The sequence below is a fragment of the Zalophus californianus genome, chromosome 2 (assembly GCF_009762305.2).
Source record: "Zalophus californianus isolate mZalCal1 chromosome 2, mZalCal1.pri.v2, whole genome shotgun sequence".
NCBI lineage: Eukaryota > Metazoa > Chordata > Mammalia > Carnivora > Otariidae > Zalophus > Zalophus californianus.
Genome location: NC_045596.1, coordinates 59513604 through 59529724, shown reverse-complemented (window position 1 = coordinate 59529724; position 16121 = coordinate 59513604). Strand labels below are relative to the sequence as shown.

Here is a 16121-nt window from a genome sequence, read left to right as displayed (position 1 = left end):
ATTTGTTTTACTCCTTCTCTCTTGTTAACACTGTTGAGACTTTTTATCTCAAAATTTAGGCCCTCCTTTTAAATCTCTTGCACAGAGATTTAACTATGTATTTAACTAGGGGGTTAGAGATACTATGAGGTTAACACACTGTAAGGAGAACTACATAAAATATTTTACACTTCAAGTTGATTTTAGAAGAACTACTGATATTAATATTATTTATGAGATCATCAAATAGATTTGTAATGAGCACAACTGGAAGAACTAAGTGAATGTTTTATGAAAAATAAAGCTAATGTATAAATTCTGAGGAGTTTTAAACATAAAGCATCACAAGGCCTGTTTGGGTTTGAGAATAAGAATCGTGTACAAGAAAGATCAGGGAACTGTGCTCTTTAATCAAAGCAGCCATCAAACTGAGAAAAATTCCATACTTAAACTAAGTCATTTGAGTGTGTGGTCTATTCCTCCACTTAAGTTTGACCCAAGCGAATCTATCACATCTCATCTAACTATTCATATGATCCAAGGAAGGTGACCACTTCTTGTCTATTTGCCCATATGATCGAAGAAAGATGTTCTTACTTAGAATTAGATGTTGTCATACACCTACCTACAGGAACCCTCGTAGTTCCTTATCTAATTGGCTTTAGAATCTTTGGAATATGGCATCTCAAGAAGAGATTGAAATACGTTACTTGTGGTGCCCATCCGCTTAGGAGTTTCTGTTGTAGTTTTACGGTGCAATTCTGTGGGACCGACTCACTCCCAGAGAATGTTTTGGTTTTGGGAACGTGGGTTGGAAAAGAGTAAGGTAGGAGGGAAAAAAGATCAATTAGGTTCCACCACCCCGGTATCAGGGGAATTTTCGTGTTAGGTTTTCAAGACCAGGTCATTCGTTTCTCAACAAAGAAACAATACATGGGACGAATCATTCTTTTGTCATAGGATTAACTTTTCCTTCTTGATAAACATCTCTGGAATGGAAAGGTAGGTCTTGCCATCCCTTGCCCTATGTCATCAGGTCTCATGATAGGCAGAAAATGTTAGATTTCACAGTTGTTCAATTTTCAGATAATGTGACCTTGATGAATAATAGATGAAGAGAACTGGAATCAAAGGTGCGTTTTGAAAGGGAGTATGCTGATAAGCCTTCTCATTTCCATCAGAGAGAAGAGATGATCCCATCTGTTTGGGGAGGTGGGGGGAGGGCGGCACAGTATGTGTGATGAATTTTTCTCCAGTTTTTAAAGTTCCATAGAGAAATCACTGGATATTTTCTGCTTGGTGCCATGGAAGGGTTTTTAAATCCAAATAATTCTGGGAATATTTAAGATCATGTTTATTTGGCAAAGGAGAGAGCTCTGTGAATGATCCAAACAGCGCCTGGCAACCATTTCCTTGGCACGGGTCTGTGCTGCTTGGACTGGCTGAGGCCGGTCAAGTCACTGCAACCAGCAGCTGCTGGTCAAGGCACTTTCTGGTATCTCGCTCTGCATGGTGTTTATTAAAAGGCTGGCTACATTTAAAGGGGCCTAACAACTAGAGGAAGTACTAAAGCTCAGGATACAGAGCCATATGGCTTATGCTTAAAGTCAGGGATGCTTTGCAAAGTAGGAAGGACCTTTCTGGAGCACAGCAGATCTGTCACTAAGTCTTCTTGCTTCTTAAATTCATCTCCTAGACCTCCGTGTCCCTGCTGCAGGCCCACGTCACGTATGTTTGCATGGCTCAGCCAATGGTTTTCTCCTTGCTCCCAGCCTCTTCCTACTCTAATCCAATCAGCAGCTTTCTACCTAATACACTGATACAATTTTAAACTCAAAAAGCGTAGCTCTTACATATACCATTTAATGTAATCCATAAGAACTTTCTTCACCTCTCCCTTGCCCTGTATTTCAAGTGTAAACACCTCAGCCTACTGACATTTGAGGTTTCGAACTTCCATTCACAGCCGTCCTTGGCTGCTCCCCACCAGGTCCCCTTACATCTCCATTAAATCTGCTTCCTACCCGCTGCATGATCAGGCTTGCGTATTCCTGACCCTGAGCTTTTGCTCCTAACATCCTTCACAACTGAATAGCTTGCTTACCTCCTCTTAAAAAAAAAAAAATCCGTATTTTCCAGAACATTTTCTTTCATTAGATAAGCACTCTTTGTAATGATACAAGATTTCTCTTAGAATTTCCAAGATTTTCAAGATTCTAGCATCAACTCAGTTACTGAGGACTTGATTGTCCGGGGTCCTCTGCTAAGAACATCCACGTGAGTTCTTATTTGAGCTCCATAACAGCCCTCTAAGGCAGATGCTATCATCTTCAGTATACAGGTAGGGAAACTGAGGCGCAGACCGCTTCGTAAGCTTGCCCAGACCATGCAGCTAAGGAAAGGCAGAGCTAAAAACACTGATTTCCTTCCTCCTAATCTGGTCTTCTTTCTTTCCACTGTTTCCAGCATGCCACAACTGTTTATGTGGTTACTATGGCTGTTCTTATCGATGGGTTGTTTATTATCATCTTTAATGTGTTCTGTTGTACCAATTTAGATAGACAAGATATGCTTTACTCTTCTGATGTTTCCCAGGGCTTACTACAGGACTCTGGAAATAGCAGGTACGAATGAAAATTGACTGATAAGTTTATTTGTCAAAACATACAGATCTTTGTTTTTAAGACACTTTGCAGTTATTTCTGGAAGAAATTTCAGTAAGAACCGCATTGATTGGCATGCATGGGAGCATATGTTGGCATGCACAAACTGTCAGCATAGCTGGTAATCAAGTCACCAACCCAAACCAGGTCAGCCAGTTCCTCAGCAACATTCTGCCACCCCCTGAAACTTTGTGACCTGGCATTACAGGAATTTGCTGTGTATAGATCATCCGAAGTTCTTGGCAATTCCTCTCCTTGGTGGCCCTGGGCAATTATATATACTCATTTTATCGTATTAATTAAGACGTTTTCGGAGTCATTACTATTCAGGTCATTGGGATGCCCGGTGCCATACTAAACCTCGTGTGAAACGCCCTTCTGAAGTGAACATCGTGGTCTTTCTGGCTCCACAGGTGTCTGAGTCCTGTACACTGTTGGCCACACCACGAATGTGGGGAAGTCCAAACCTTGGCCGGAGCTGGCTAGTTAGCTGTAGTCTCTGGGTGTGGGCACATGTCTGGTGTGGATCAGCACATGGAACAGCAAGTCCGTATCTCTGTACTGTTTCTCTTGTCAATCCTTATTTATTAAAACCTTCTACATGTAAGCAAGGGAGAAATTGTTACATATTTCTATCCCCAGTTAAAAAATTAGGCAATGAAAACTCTAAAAGGTAAGACAAGGAAGTCCAAGCAGGATCAAAATCCTGGATATGAAGCTTCCAGGATTTTCCTTTCTTCAGGGCAAGAGAAACCATTCAGGGGTTAGCTGCGAGGGAGAATCTCTCCTTCAGGCAAGCACGACTGGGTGCAGCAGGTTGAGAGCAGATGACAGCTCCCTGCTGAACACCTGGCTTGGCCCATCGCCACAGTAGGACAGTCATGGACTCCAGGGCAAGACCCACTGCGTCTGAGTCTTGCTTCTGCCACTTACTAGCTGTGTGATCTTGGAAGGTGACTTAGCCTCCATGTGTTGTTCTTTGTTCACCCATAAATGGGAGATTAGAATGATGCTTACCTCACAGGGCTGTTATAAGCATCAAGTTACTATATAGTAATATATATATATATATATATATATATATATATATATATATATATATATAAAGTATATGACCAGTATCCAGCACTTGGTAAGTGTTATGTGCATGTTTAAGGAAAGAAGCAAAGGAAAGGAAAAGAAAGGAAAGGAAAAGAAAAGAAAAAAGAGTTATTTTTTGAATGAAGAGTAAAAGGCTCTGATAACCTTCCCAGAAAGTGTAGTCTTCTCTCACTGCAACTATGCTTCACCCTTTAAGCAACACCAAGGTTTCTGAGAGGTAGGCTGGACACAAATCTTAATTAAAATTAGCAACATTCCCACCAGGATCCCCAAGACCCTATCTTTAGAGCTATTTGGGGACCACAAAACTCTGGCTTTTATCCCAGGGTGGAGAGAAGGAGAATCGAGAAATTGGAGTATGTTCTATAGGAAAAACCGCAGCAAAGAGAGGAACAGGATTCTAGGCACCGATGTGTATCTGGAGTGGACTGATGGGGCTTTTTCTCACTTGGCAGCCACCACCACGCAAGCCAGGCGGAGAGGCCACTTCTCGCGGTGCCCCAAGCAATACAAGCACTACTGCATCAAAGGGCGATGTCGCTTCGTGGTGGCCGAGCAGACGCCGTCCTGCGTGTAAGTGGAGCGCTCCGGCCAGCAGGCAGAGGGGTGCACAACGGTGCCGACCTGGGACTTGGCAGGACTGGAAAGTCTGGACTAACCAAGCCCCTGGTTCCTGGAACCCCCTCCGTTCCCTTGGGCCTGTCCCGGGCACTTGCTTCGGGGGCCGTTGGGCAGCTGCTTATGGAGAAACGGACGCCCACTTTCCTCCTGAAATGGGAGCCTGCCAGAGCCCAGGTCTGCTCGCAGGCTGTGTCCTCTGCTGCTTTCCGCAAGCAGAACTTTCTGTTAGGTGTGAAGCATGCTTTTTGGCTCCATTAATCTCCTGGGTGGTTCGAATGGAAGCGAATTCTTCCGTCATGTGTGAAGTGGTTTGTAGTTAATGTAAATATGGAGGGTTTTCTGCCACATTAAAAGCTACTTTTGCAGGTGTCAATGAAGTGCAAGGAAATGAGTCTGTTTATAAGCAGAGATTTGCAAAGCCTGTTTATTATGAAGGGGATTGGAAGAAAAGTGCTCTTTCCACCTCTTCGGAGATTGAGTCCAAGTTTAATTTTGTTCAGGCACAGACAATCTTTTTGCATTTAAAAAATATTTGTTTTCTTCTAAAGAGATGTCCCTCTCTCTGAGACCTCTCCTGATGGATGAGCAAGGTGATTTTTTAAGTATAATTTTGACCTAAAGTTTATAGAATGTTTATGTTTTTATGTGTCGTTCCCCCAGTATACAATTTTTTTATAAGTGTCTCAAAACAGAGATTCCAAATCCTAATTTAGTGGACATTTAAGGGCCATGGACTTCATCAAAATTTAATTATAATTAAATCTAATTAAAAAATAAATATACTGGATAATACTTAGAGGGGCATAAGAATTGCTAATGTAAGGAAATAAAAAAATGTGTGTGTTTTGGGAAAGAAAAGAGCTGATTTTTTTTTATTTCCTCTAATTGCCCACTGGCTTAGGAGAATATATTGAGTTTTAAAAATATTTATTTTATTATTATTTTTTTTTTTAGAGCGAGAGAGAGGGTGTGCATGCTCATGCAAGCATGGCGGTTTAGGGGGGAGAATTGAGAATATATATTTTTTTTATTTTACTTATTTGACACAGAGAGAGAGAGATGGTGAGAGAGAGAGCACAAGCAGGGGGAGCAGCAGAGGGAGAGGGAGAAGCAGGCTCCCCACTGAGCAGGGAGCCTGATGTGGGGCTGGATCCCAGGACCCTGGGAACGTGACCTGAGCCGAAGGCAGATGCTTAACGACTGAGCCACCCAGGCGCCACGAGAATTGAGAATTTTAATCAGGCTCCACACCCAGCGCATAGCCCCACCCGGGGCTCCATCTCATGACCCTGAGATCATGACCTGAGTCGAAATCAAGAGTCGGACACTTAACCAACTAAGCCACCCAGGTGCCCTGAGTTTTAAAATATTAATGCCCTTTAACCCAGTACATTTTTGTAACTTGTCCCTATGTCTGCTGATTTATTGTTTTTTAATACTGCTGCCTTCTAAAATGAAAACCACTATATGTAAACTACCTGCCTAAGATCAATACACAGCTTGTCCCCTTCAGCGTGAGGTTAAAACTCATTTCTATGGCCTCCGTAAGCTCCTCTGATCCTGGCTCACCCTTTTAGTCATATCTCTCACTGTGTGCCCAGATGTTCCTCTGAAATCCTACATTCCTTTTCATGCTTTATCACACAAGCTCCCACAGTCCGGAAAGTTTATTGTTACTGATGTTTTAGTTGCAACTCAGACATCAGCTCCTCCTGGACCCCTGCTTTGGCACTGACTTCCCTCTTCTTGGACACACACTCAGGTGTGTTAAATGTCCTTTCTCTGAGATCCAGTCACCCTCCTATGCAAATTCTTTTCCTCTGAAGCATAGCTGTTGGTTTCCTTGAGTCACCCTTCTGTGTCTGTGAGCACCTAAAGGTGGGTCTCGTGGCTTATTCATTTTTTGTGTTCTGGTGCCAAGTACAGGGCCAGAATTTAATAAGTGTTCAGGAAATGACTGGTGAATAAGTCAATAAGCCCCTCTAGCATGGTCCATCTAATGCTATGCTAACTGTCAAAACCAAGGCCTGCCTGTGGGCCAGGAATAGCTTCTTAGTGGTAAAATGCTACAGAACCAATGGGAAGCCGAAGAGCATAGTAGTCAGGACACAGATTTTGGAGTCAGATAGACTTGAGTTAAGACTTTGCACCCAGTTATAAGCACTGCTAACAGTGGGCCAATTACCTTCCCTGAGCCTCTAAAAGGGGATAGTAATATTTCCCTCTCAAGTGTTGAAAATAAAGCATTATGTTAAGCAAAAATTTTTATTATAGTAGCCAGCACAGAGTAGATGTTCCATAAATTGTACTGCTGAGATGAGTGGGACATGTTTGACTTGGGCTTGAACTTTTGGGTGACGTGGCATAGCATAGATTCAGGCAAAACTCTCTTGCCATGGGTAACTCTGCTACCCTGAAAAACCAGAGGTATCCCCTTTTGCTTTGAATTACAGGAGTTGAAGACTCCTGCTTTTTACATTAAAAAAAAAAAAGTGTGTTTCCAATAACTCAAATCCCCTTAGTCTTCTCAGTATTTTCTCGGAATGGGGATGATTTGTTTCTAGACACATACTTTTTATTTATTTATTTATGCAGCACAGCTCATTTAAGCAGTGTTGTGTGTGCTTGGGGCATAAACTTGAGAGTCAAACTTCCTGTGTTTGAATCCCAGCCCCACTCACTTAATTTCTCTATACCGCTGTTTTTCCATCTGTAGAATGGGTTAATAATGGCACCTATCTCAAATGATGTTATAAGGATCAATTGAGTTAATAGTTACAAATCTCTTATAATAGTGTCTGCTGATTATTTCAGAATAGTGATCCCAAATCTGATTTGTCAGAGTCCTGAAGGGTCATGGGCATCTTTAAAAATTATTTTACATTTTATAGGATGCTTATCAAATAAAAACTCATTTATTCAATTATTCAGCATTTAATAAACATCTACTAGGATCTGGCCCTCTTGATCTCTTCCTCTCCCGTTGAAATGACCATTAGCTGATATGTTATTGGTTTGCTGAGAAGGGAACTAGCATGAGAGCCACTATATAACGGGCTATGGAAAGGTTTGACCTTCTAGCATGACTTTATTAGGTTATAGCTTGCAAGAAGTACTGCTTACTGAGAAATTCAATTAAAGCATGGTTACGCCACTGAACCCAGAACTTATCGTTAGAAAAACATTCTAAAAGAGCAGCAAGTAAGGGCTGTATATTTTATAGGCAAAGTTATTGTTTAAAAATTCCTTATTCAGTAAATTTGTTAGAGAAACGAGCTAATTGGAAGAGACTATATTTGTAAGATTTCAATTATGACCTTAAAAAAAAAAAACTCTTTAAAAAATCTCCCTCCCACACATACAATTAAATGTGATTTTCCCCTCCAGCTCCAGTCCTATGTGCAAGAGACTTTTGATATTTCAAGATATTTCTAAGCTCTCTTCTTGTGATCCTGACCTTGTGACAAAGATGGCTAGCTATCTTGCAGGAAGCAATTTTCCCTCATATATCCTTGGGGTCCTTTTGCAATAGACGCCATTAGATATCTTTTCTCTTTGTCTTGCATTGAGCATCACCTTTCAGTTGATGGTTGTGACCAAGCTAGTTTTTTTGTTGTTGTTTCAAGCATTATATCAGTTATAATGTTGGCATTAAGGGATCTCCTTACTTGTGCAAGATAGGCTTTATGGGAATTAAATGCTTGCTCCTGTCAAACATAACCTATAGAATGGCCTGGCAAATAGATCCTTTCTTTAAAAAATAAAAACAGAACAAAACAAAACAAAACAAAAAACAAACAAAAAAAACAACCAAGGTTACAGAGAAATCTTTTTAAGAAGTAGAATTTCATCTTTTTGAGATTTATATAATTAAATATGTGACCAGTATCTCTTTTGTTTTGAACGAGTCTGAGGGGTCGAAAGGGCAAATACTTGCTAATGCAAAGGTACTGATGTCACAACATGTTTTCACTTTTGAAGTGTCCTCAGACAAACTTCTTACATACCTTTGAAGCAGAGAATACTATGGATAGTCTCCAAATCACTGAGCTTTTAACTTGTTGAGCGTTGCTCAGACAGGCCTTGGCTGGGCCAAAGAGAACCTGCTGTGTTGAGGTAAATCCTAAGGCTGTGTTGATAAAGAGTTGAGAGACTGAGGAAAGTGAATGTCCCCCTTGGGCATTTGTTGCTGTCTGGTTGCTGCACTTTATGAGGGCCATGGAGAAAGGGGCCACTTACAGGACAGTGGAAGGCATGGTGTACACATCTGACAATGGACTCTTGAGCATCAGATAAAGGAGCTGGAGAGGACAAGACTTACTGTGTTTTGGGAGCATGTGGTTGGAGAGGTGGTGAATGGAGGAGCATCACGTCCTGTGTGGCCACTTCGAGTAGCAGAATCAGAATTGGTGGGTGGAAGTTGAGAGAGAGAGAGAAATCCTGTTGAATCACATTTATGGAGCTTTCTATGTGTTAGGCATTGGTCTATGAACTTCCACACACATTACAATGTTGGATCATATAAAGCCTGGTGATGGGTATTAAGGAGGGTATGTATTGAATGGAGCACTGGGTGTTATACGCAAACAATGAATCATGGAACACTACATCAAAAACTAATGATGTAATGTATGGTGATTAACATAACATAATAAAATAAAATTTAAAAAAAAGTAGTGTAATTTTTAAATAATTTGTAGCAAGAGAACTTGGGCATGTTGGGTGCCCTACAATGAAATGGGAAGTCCTGGGGATTTTGAATTCCTTGTCATGCTGCTATTTACGTGCTTGGGAAGGCTGCGGAGGGAATTTTACTATCCCCTCTCTTTCAAGCTCGGAATCTAAAATTTTAAACTAAGTTTTAGTAAATTGCCATCATCTCTGTTTATTTATGTTAGCCATATTGTTGCTGTTCAAGTGATGACAGGTTTTCAGCAAAGCAAAGAAAGTGAAATTATTTGTGAACACAGGGGTATTCAGCTTAATTGGAAAAAAAATTTTTTTAAAGGAACTGCACCTTCTATTAATTCCAGTTAATGACAACAATATTAGTTTCTTCAAACAAGAAATAGTAGAGATTCTTCAAAGTCTTGCACTATTAACCCTGTTGTCTTATTTTTCCAGCTGTGATGAAGGCTACACTGGGGCGAGATGTGAGAGAGTTGACTTGTTTTACCTCAGAGGAGATAGAGGGCAGATTTTGGTGATTTGTCTGATAGCAGTTATGGTCATTTTTATCATTTTGGTGGTCGGTGTCTGCACATGCTGTCAGTAAGTATTTTTTAAATTTAATTTTAAGTAAATCTGAGAAATTGTATTTTGCTGTTTCTTTTCTTCTTTCCTTCCTTCCTCCCTCTTTCTTCTTTCCTTTTTGCTATGATTTAAATAAATCACTTTTTGAGGTCTGCCATCACTTTTATTGAAGTATCTATTTACAATAAAACACATGATGCATAGTTTGTGTCATTTTACTGGGCATAATTATTATAATTAAAAATAAAATATGCATAAATCTCTTGATTAAAAAAAAGAAGGTGGACAAAAAGTGTGAAGGTGATCAAAGGTATAAACTTCCAGTTGTAAGATAAGTAAGTCCCGGGGGATGTGACGTATGTTGTAGCAACTGTAGATAACAATACTCGATTGTATATTTGCAAGTTGCTAAGAGAGAAGATCTTAAAAGTTCTCATCACAAGAAAGAAAAATTTTATAACTATGTATGCTGACCAATGTTAACTATCCTTACTTTGGTGATCATTTTGCAGTATATACATATATCGAATAATTCTGTTGTATACCAAAACTAATACAATGTCCTATGTCAATTATATCTTAATAAAAAAAGCCAATTATGGAGTCTTGAAGTCAGTCATATTTTATGTGGGTTTGTTATTAGGCTCAACAAGACTTTTATTATCTTGAATTGTACCATGACACAGTAACTTAGGAAGGTAGAAACAGACACACAAAAACATTCCCCCCCCCGGCCACAATAAAATAATGGATTTTATTTACAAAAGATGATTACCCTGTTTTTCCTTTTCATTGCGTACCACAACTTTGAGAATCAAGAAACACCTTGATTTTTTTTTTCTCTGAGACGGAGTGTTTTGGTACAATTCTTAAGTTAATTTCTTTTGTAAAGCTATAAAAATTTGTATCAAAAATAAAAATAAAAAAATACAAATTTGTATCAGACCAGGACTCCAACAGAATATGGTAAACCGCCATTTTTTAAAGTGCTATATTTTGGGGGCGCCTGGGTGGCTCAGTCTGTTAAGCGTCTGCCTTCTGCTCAGGTCATGATCCCGGATTCCTGGGATCGAGCTCCTCGGCAGCAGGGAGCCTGCTTCTCCCTCTACCTCTGCCTGCCGCTCCCCTTGCTTGTGCTCTCCCTCTCTCTCTCTGTCAAATGAAAAAATAAAATCTTTTAAAAATATATAAAGTGCTATATCATTGCCCTGAGAAGCTAATCTGCTACAATCACTTTTGGGCTACTGTACACACCCAAACAGGATGTCTCATGACTCCTTTCTTCACAAAAAAACTTTAGTGTAGCTACCAGAAGTCTAAAATCTTTTATTTTTATCCCAGCTCTGCTATTAGGTATCTTTGAGACCTTGGACGAACTTCTTAACATCTTTATTTTTTTTTTAAGATCTATTTATTTATTTAGTTGACAGAGAATGAGAGTGAACATGAGAGGGGGGAGGGACAGAGGGAGAAGCAGACTCCCCGCTGAGCAGGGAGCCCGATGTGGGACTCGATCCTGGGACTGCAGGATCATGACCTGAAGGCAGATGTTTAACCGACATCCTTAAACTGGCATTTTATTTTCTATAAAACAGGATGATTAAACCAGATAATCTGTAAGATTCCTTGTAGCTATAAAATGGAAAGATATTTAAAAATTTTTTTACCTGCGTTATGGCAAAAAGGGGTTTTTATAACACCAGTTTTGGGGTAGAGCTGAGAAATGGCCTATTTTATCACATCAATTTTGAATTAAACTTTAAGAAACTGGACTTCTGTCCAGAGTATCTAACACTTTGTTTAATGTATCTATAAGCTTAATTAACATAGCCATAGGCTACCCTCACTCTCTTGATTTTCTTATGTCTGTTTCCAATTTGTACTATTTCTTATTCACACACTAAACAATGCTTATTTGTCAGTTTTATAAAATAACTTGTTCTGAAAATTTTTCTTGTGCTAAACAAGCTTCATCAACACCCAGGTACCATATTCTTTCTATTTAAGTAACTCTACTCTATTCATTACGTTGGCCTACTGTGGCTATCATTTGAGCCTGGGGAAAGAGATAGGTTAAGAGAGAACCTAACATATTTAAGAAAAAAAGGAACCTACAAACTTTTAACCATTTAGAAATAAGATCATAGGCCCTCTTGATGGTCGATTTAGTGTTCACATGAACTAACAGGCCCATACCAATGTCTGACACCTTGTTTTCCTAGCCCTCTTCGGAAGCATCGTAAAAGAAGGAAGAAGGAAGAAGAAATGGAAACTCTGGGTAAAGATGTAACTCCAATAAATGAAGATATTCAAGAGACTAGTATTGCTTAATGGTGAGTGTGATGAACTTGGTAGATGGGATGCTCTTCAGGTGACAGTTACCTGGTGAAATGGGGCTTAACTTTAGTAAATCAGTGATTGGAATTTGATTGTGCTTCAAAACATCTAAAAGTAAATTACTTTTTTTCATAGAATCTGAAGCCAAATAAAAGACTTTCTCATATCTTTCTGTTGTGTGTTACCACATTGAGAGGCATGTGGAAAGAGGACTTTTATATACTTTTTCTAGTGTGCTGAGATCAACCTGCTTTCTAATTCTACATGGTTGTGGTGGTTAGTTTGTACTTTTTCTTCCTCATTTTGGGGCACAAAGAAGAGGTATTTTAGTTTATACATCTCACATTAAAAAAAATGGCAATAACCATGTTTTAATAATAACCCCATTAACTGAGCGTTTACCCTGTGCCGAACACTGTTCTAAGCTCTTTAAATGTTCTATCAATTAGGATCCCAGCAGGATCCAAACAAGGAGATTTTGACGAGGGATTGGGAGGGCAGGGTTGAGGAACCCACGGGAACTTCAAGGCTCCTGGAGTCTAACACTGGCAGGAGGCTGCCCCTCTCCCATGCCTGAAAGGGCTGGGGAAGGTTACTTTGGCACTGAGAAGCTGGCCGCCAGAGGACCTATACTCTGTAAGAGCTGTATCTGTGGACGAAAGTAGCCACTGCTGGAACCAAAACAAGGAAGAGGAGGACAGGCAGAAAAAACACCCCAAACTTTCTCACCTCCTGCCTTCAGGTCTTCAACAGGTGCCTCCCATTAGTCAAACCCAACCAGCACCTGGGAGGCAAGGGAGCTGTTGTGATGTGTCAGCCCCCTCCTCCTGGAGTGGAGAGTGTGGGGGGTGGTAAGCAGAGAAAGGTTCCCAGGGGCAAATGGAAGATGGCTAGTACCATCAGCTAGCTGGGGTAGTTTGGCTGTGATTGCGGCAAACCCAGTCAGACTGATTTAAAACAAAGGACTTGTTTTGGCTCACATGAACTGGCAGTCCAGAGGGAAGGTAGTCTGCACACTTGGGTGAACCAGAGGCTCCCACACCGGGAAACATTTTTTCTCTTTTTCTGCTCGTGTATCCAAGAGTTGGCTTCATCCTTGGCTAGTTCCTCTAAAGTCACAGCAGTAGCAAGGATCCACAGGCTTCCTGTTCACCTCCAGCAAGAGAGAGCAGTGACTTTCATTGCTCCACCAGCAGTAGAAAGAATTTCCTTTTCCAGAAACACCCAGCAAGTACATGGGGTATGGCACCTATTTATCGAGAAATCATAATGTTCTCCTAACTTATTACAGGATGACACTCATCATTAATGAACTGAAGACAAAAATGCTGGCTCTAAACTTTTTTTTTTTAATTTGCATAGTACATTTCTTTTAACTAGCTTGCGGTCTTTTTCCTTATTCCTACAGGCTATGAAGTTACCTCCAGGCTGGTGGCAAGCTGCAAAATGCCTTGCTCATTTGAAAATGGACAGAATGTGTCTCAGGAAAATAGCCAGGAGAAATGAATTTTAAATGATATATTTACTTTATATTTGTAATGTTAGTCTGTGTTTTTTACTATTTTTATAATAGTAAATAATTTTATTATTGTTCAGTAATTGGGAAAAAGCACTCAGTTAAGAAATTTTAATCAACTTCCACTTAAAGTTTTCTTACCAGGATTACTAGTCAAACAAAAAAGGAAACTGGGAAGGAGTTTAGATTTTAGAAACTGAATTAATAATAAAGCTACCATTTACCCAGCACTTACATGGACCAAGAATTTAAAGTATATCATCATTTCCTTTAATCCTTTTAAGAACTTATGAGATATCTCTTATGATCCTCATTTCCCATATATGGAACAGACAAAAAGAAGTTAAATAACATAACCTAGATTTACAGAGTTAGGAATTGATGGGGCTGGAATGGGAACCAAGATTTACCCAATTTTAGTTTGTGTTCTTAACTATCATTTTTCTTGATGAGAGTGGGTACAACCCAACTCACTAATATAACCCAAGACTTTATACTAAACTGTGTTTTGCCATGACTCTGAGATGCTGGGGCTATATTCCTGCAGAAACTCAGGTTGGTGAGTCCTGGATATATATGGTACTGTTACCATCATGTTTTCTGCAGCATTGACTTCTATAATGCTTCTTTGCTCCTTTATAAATTCTCCGTGGCATGAATAAATTCTTACATTAGTAAAGCAAACAGATTTGTTCCATAGCTAGGGTAATGAATAAAGATGGAAAGAAAATGCCTGAGAGTCTGTAAGGCCCAGGTAAGTGTTCATGCTCACTAAGGGATAAAAAATAGCCCTGGAAGAAGAGGCTGTTTATTCCTGGGCAATGGTCAGGGACACTCCAACAGAGCCCAGGCACACATTGTTTGTGACCATAGCCTCATTTGTGTTCTTCCAAAAAACAGTGCCTGTGATTGCTCTCAAGCGGATGTTGATGGGATGAAATCATGACCGTAAGCATCTATTACTTGGGACCATCTTGCCAAATGTTCCTTCAACTCCATAGCATATTTAATAAAGACTCTTTTAAAACTGAAAAAGCTAAATCTACATTTAGCCAATATTCCATAGAATATGAAACTTCCTGCATTGACCGGAATTTACAAAAACCGATGGAAGATGTCCCCAAATTGCTATACTTTTGCTGTTGCGATGTAAGCCAAGCAGCTTTTATTCCAGAATCCTAGCAGATTGTACTTTGCAGTGTAGACTTCATACACAAAGTGAAGTGGAGAATTCAGACCAAAGATAAAGTTGGATGTCACCTTCTATCACACATCGTGTTTTGAGTGAGAATGAGGCTGTCTTCACAGAAAAAGCTCAAATATATTAAGAGCTAAGCCAAACAACTAATCATCTTCTAAATCCATTTTTCCTTCTGACTTAATAGGCATCCTCGAAACAGGATTATATCCAATAGATTCCTGCTGCATATGCTTTAGTTTTCAAAAATCTTCTTCTGGGCTCATTTATGCCCTTGCTTTTTCTCGGTGTTCTTTGATACCAAAGTGCTTGAAAGAAACGCTTGTTACAGCATTTAAATAAACAAAACACAATGCTGTAAATGTTTCTTCTTCCCTGAACTGATGTTGGTTGACCAGTGGAATCTCTCAAGCCAAGTCAGGCTTGGGAATGTTGTTTTGATCCTAAAATGTAAATGGTGTCTTTTAAAATTTGGTAGGTCCGATATCAAGAAGGAACTTCAAAGATTTTCATATCTTTTAAAAATGTATTTTATAATTGTTTTGCATGTTCTAAATGATGTTGTTTATGTAAACTGTCAACATTATTATATAATAAAGTAAATTTATTTTTAAAACAAAGCAAGCATATTTATTTCAAATTTTTTTTATCAATACCATGAATTATTAAGAGAAAGAAATTTGCAGATTATTGCTTTAAAAACCTTTATATTTGGGATGCCTGGGCGGCTCAGTCGTTAAGCGTCTGCCTTCAGCTCAGGTCATGATCCCAGGGTCCTGGGATCGAGCCCTGCATCGGGCTCCCTGCTTGGCGGGAAGCCTGCTTCTCCCTCTCCCACTCTCCCTGCTTGTGTTCCCTCTCTCACTGTGTCTCTCTCTGTCAAATAAATAAATAAAATCTTAAAAAAAAACTTTGTATTTTATAGAAACTACCATTCATATATTTGAAATAGTCCATTTTGATTATAGGTTTTTCTTAGAAACTAATGAATTTGGAAGTGTGGTGGACACCTATGAGATTGCCCAACAGCCTGGCCATATTTTTGAACCCCACAAATAGCTGCATTTGGTTGGTCTAAGGTGAGCACTTCATGAAGTTGGGTGAATTGGAGTTATTCCCAGGGGGACTGTGAACCTGAACAGAAGTTAGTCTTTCTGGGTTTTTTGCACATTAAAATGTGCATTTTGAAGCTATTGCGGCCATGTTTTGCTCCATGTAGCGCAGAAAGGCAAAAGAAGCTGGTCGGAGGAGAACAGAGACGAGCCTCAAGTTTTCTGACAGTCTGAGTCCCCATTATGTGTAATTCTCAAAGTTTAACCTCACTCTGTTCCTTTCTGTGGGCTCTAGGAGACATATTATCATTATAATAAATACTTCATCTGGCTTAAGCTAGTTCTATTTGGATTTCTGGAACCTGGAACCAAGGTCCTGACCAACTCTGGTGCATCATGAG

General features: G+C 39.7%; 1 protein-coding gene across 1 annotated transcript in view; it reads left to right on the top strand.

The window, feature by feature from the left end:
- Positions 1–15241, top strand: part of BTC (betacellulin) — a 45160-nt gene extending 29919 nt beyond the window's left edge. Inside the window, exons 3-6 of the mRNA XM_027599169.1 lie at positions 4199–4316; positions 9489–9635; positions 11840–11950; positions 13363–15241. Of these exons, the coding sequence (XP_027454970.1) occupies positions 4199–4316; positions 9489–9635; positions 11840–11948 (374 nt within the window). The 3' untranslated portion in view covers positions 11949–11950; positions 13363–15241. The remainder of the gene's footprint in view (positions 1–4198; positions 4317–9488; positions 9636–11839; positions 11951–13362) is intronic.
- The last annotated feature ends 880 nt before the right edge of the window (positions 15242–16121 follow it).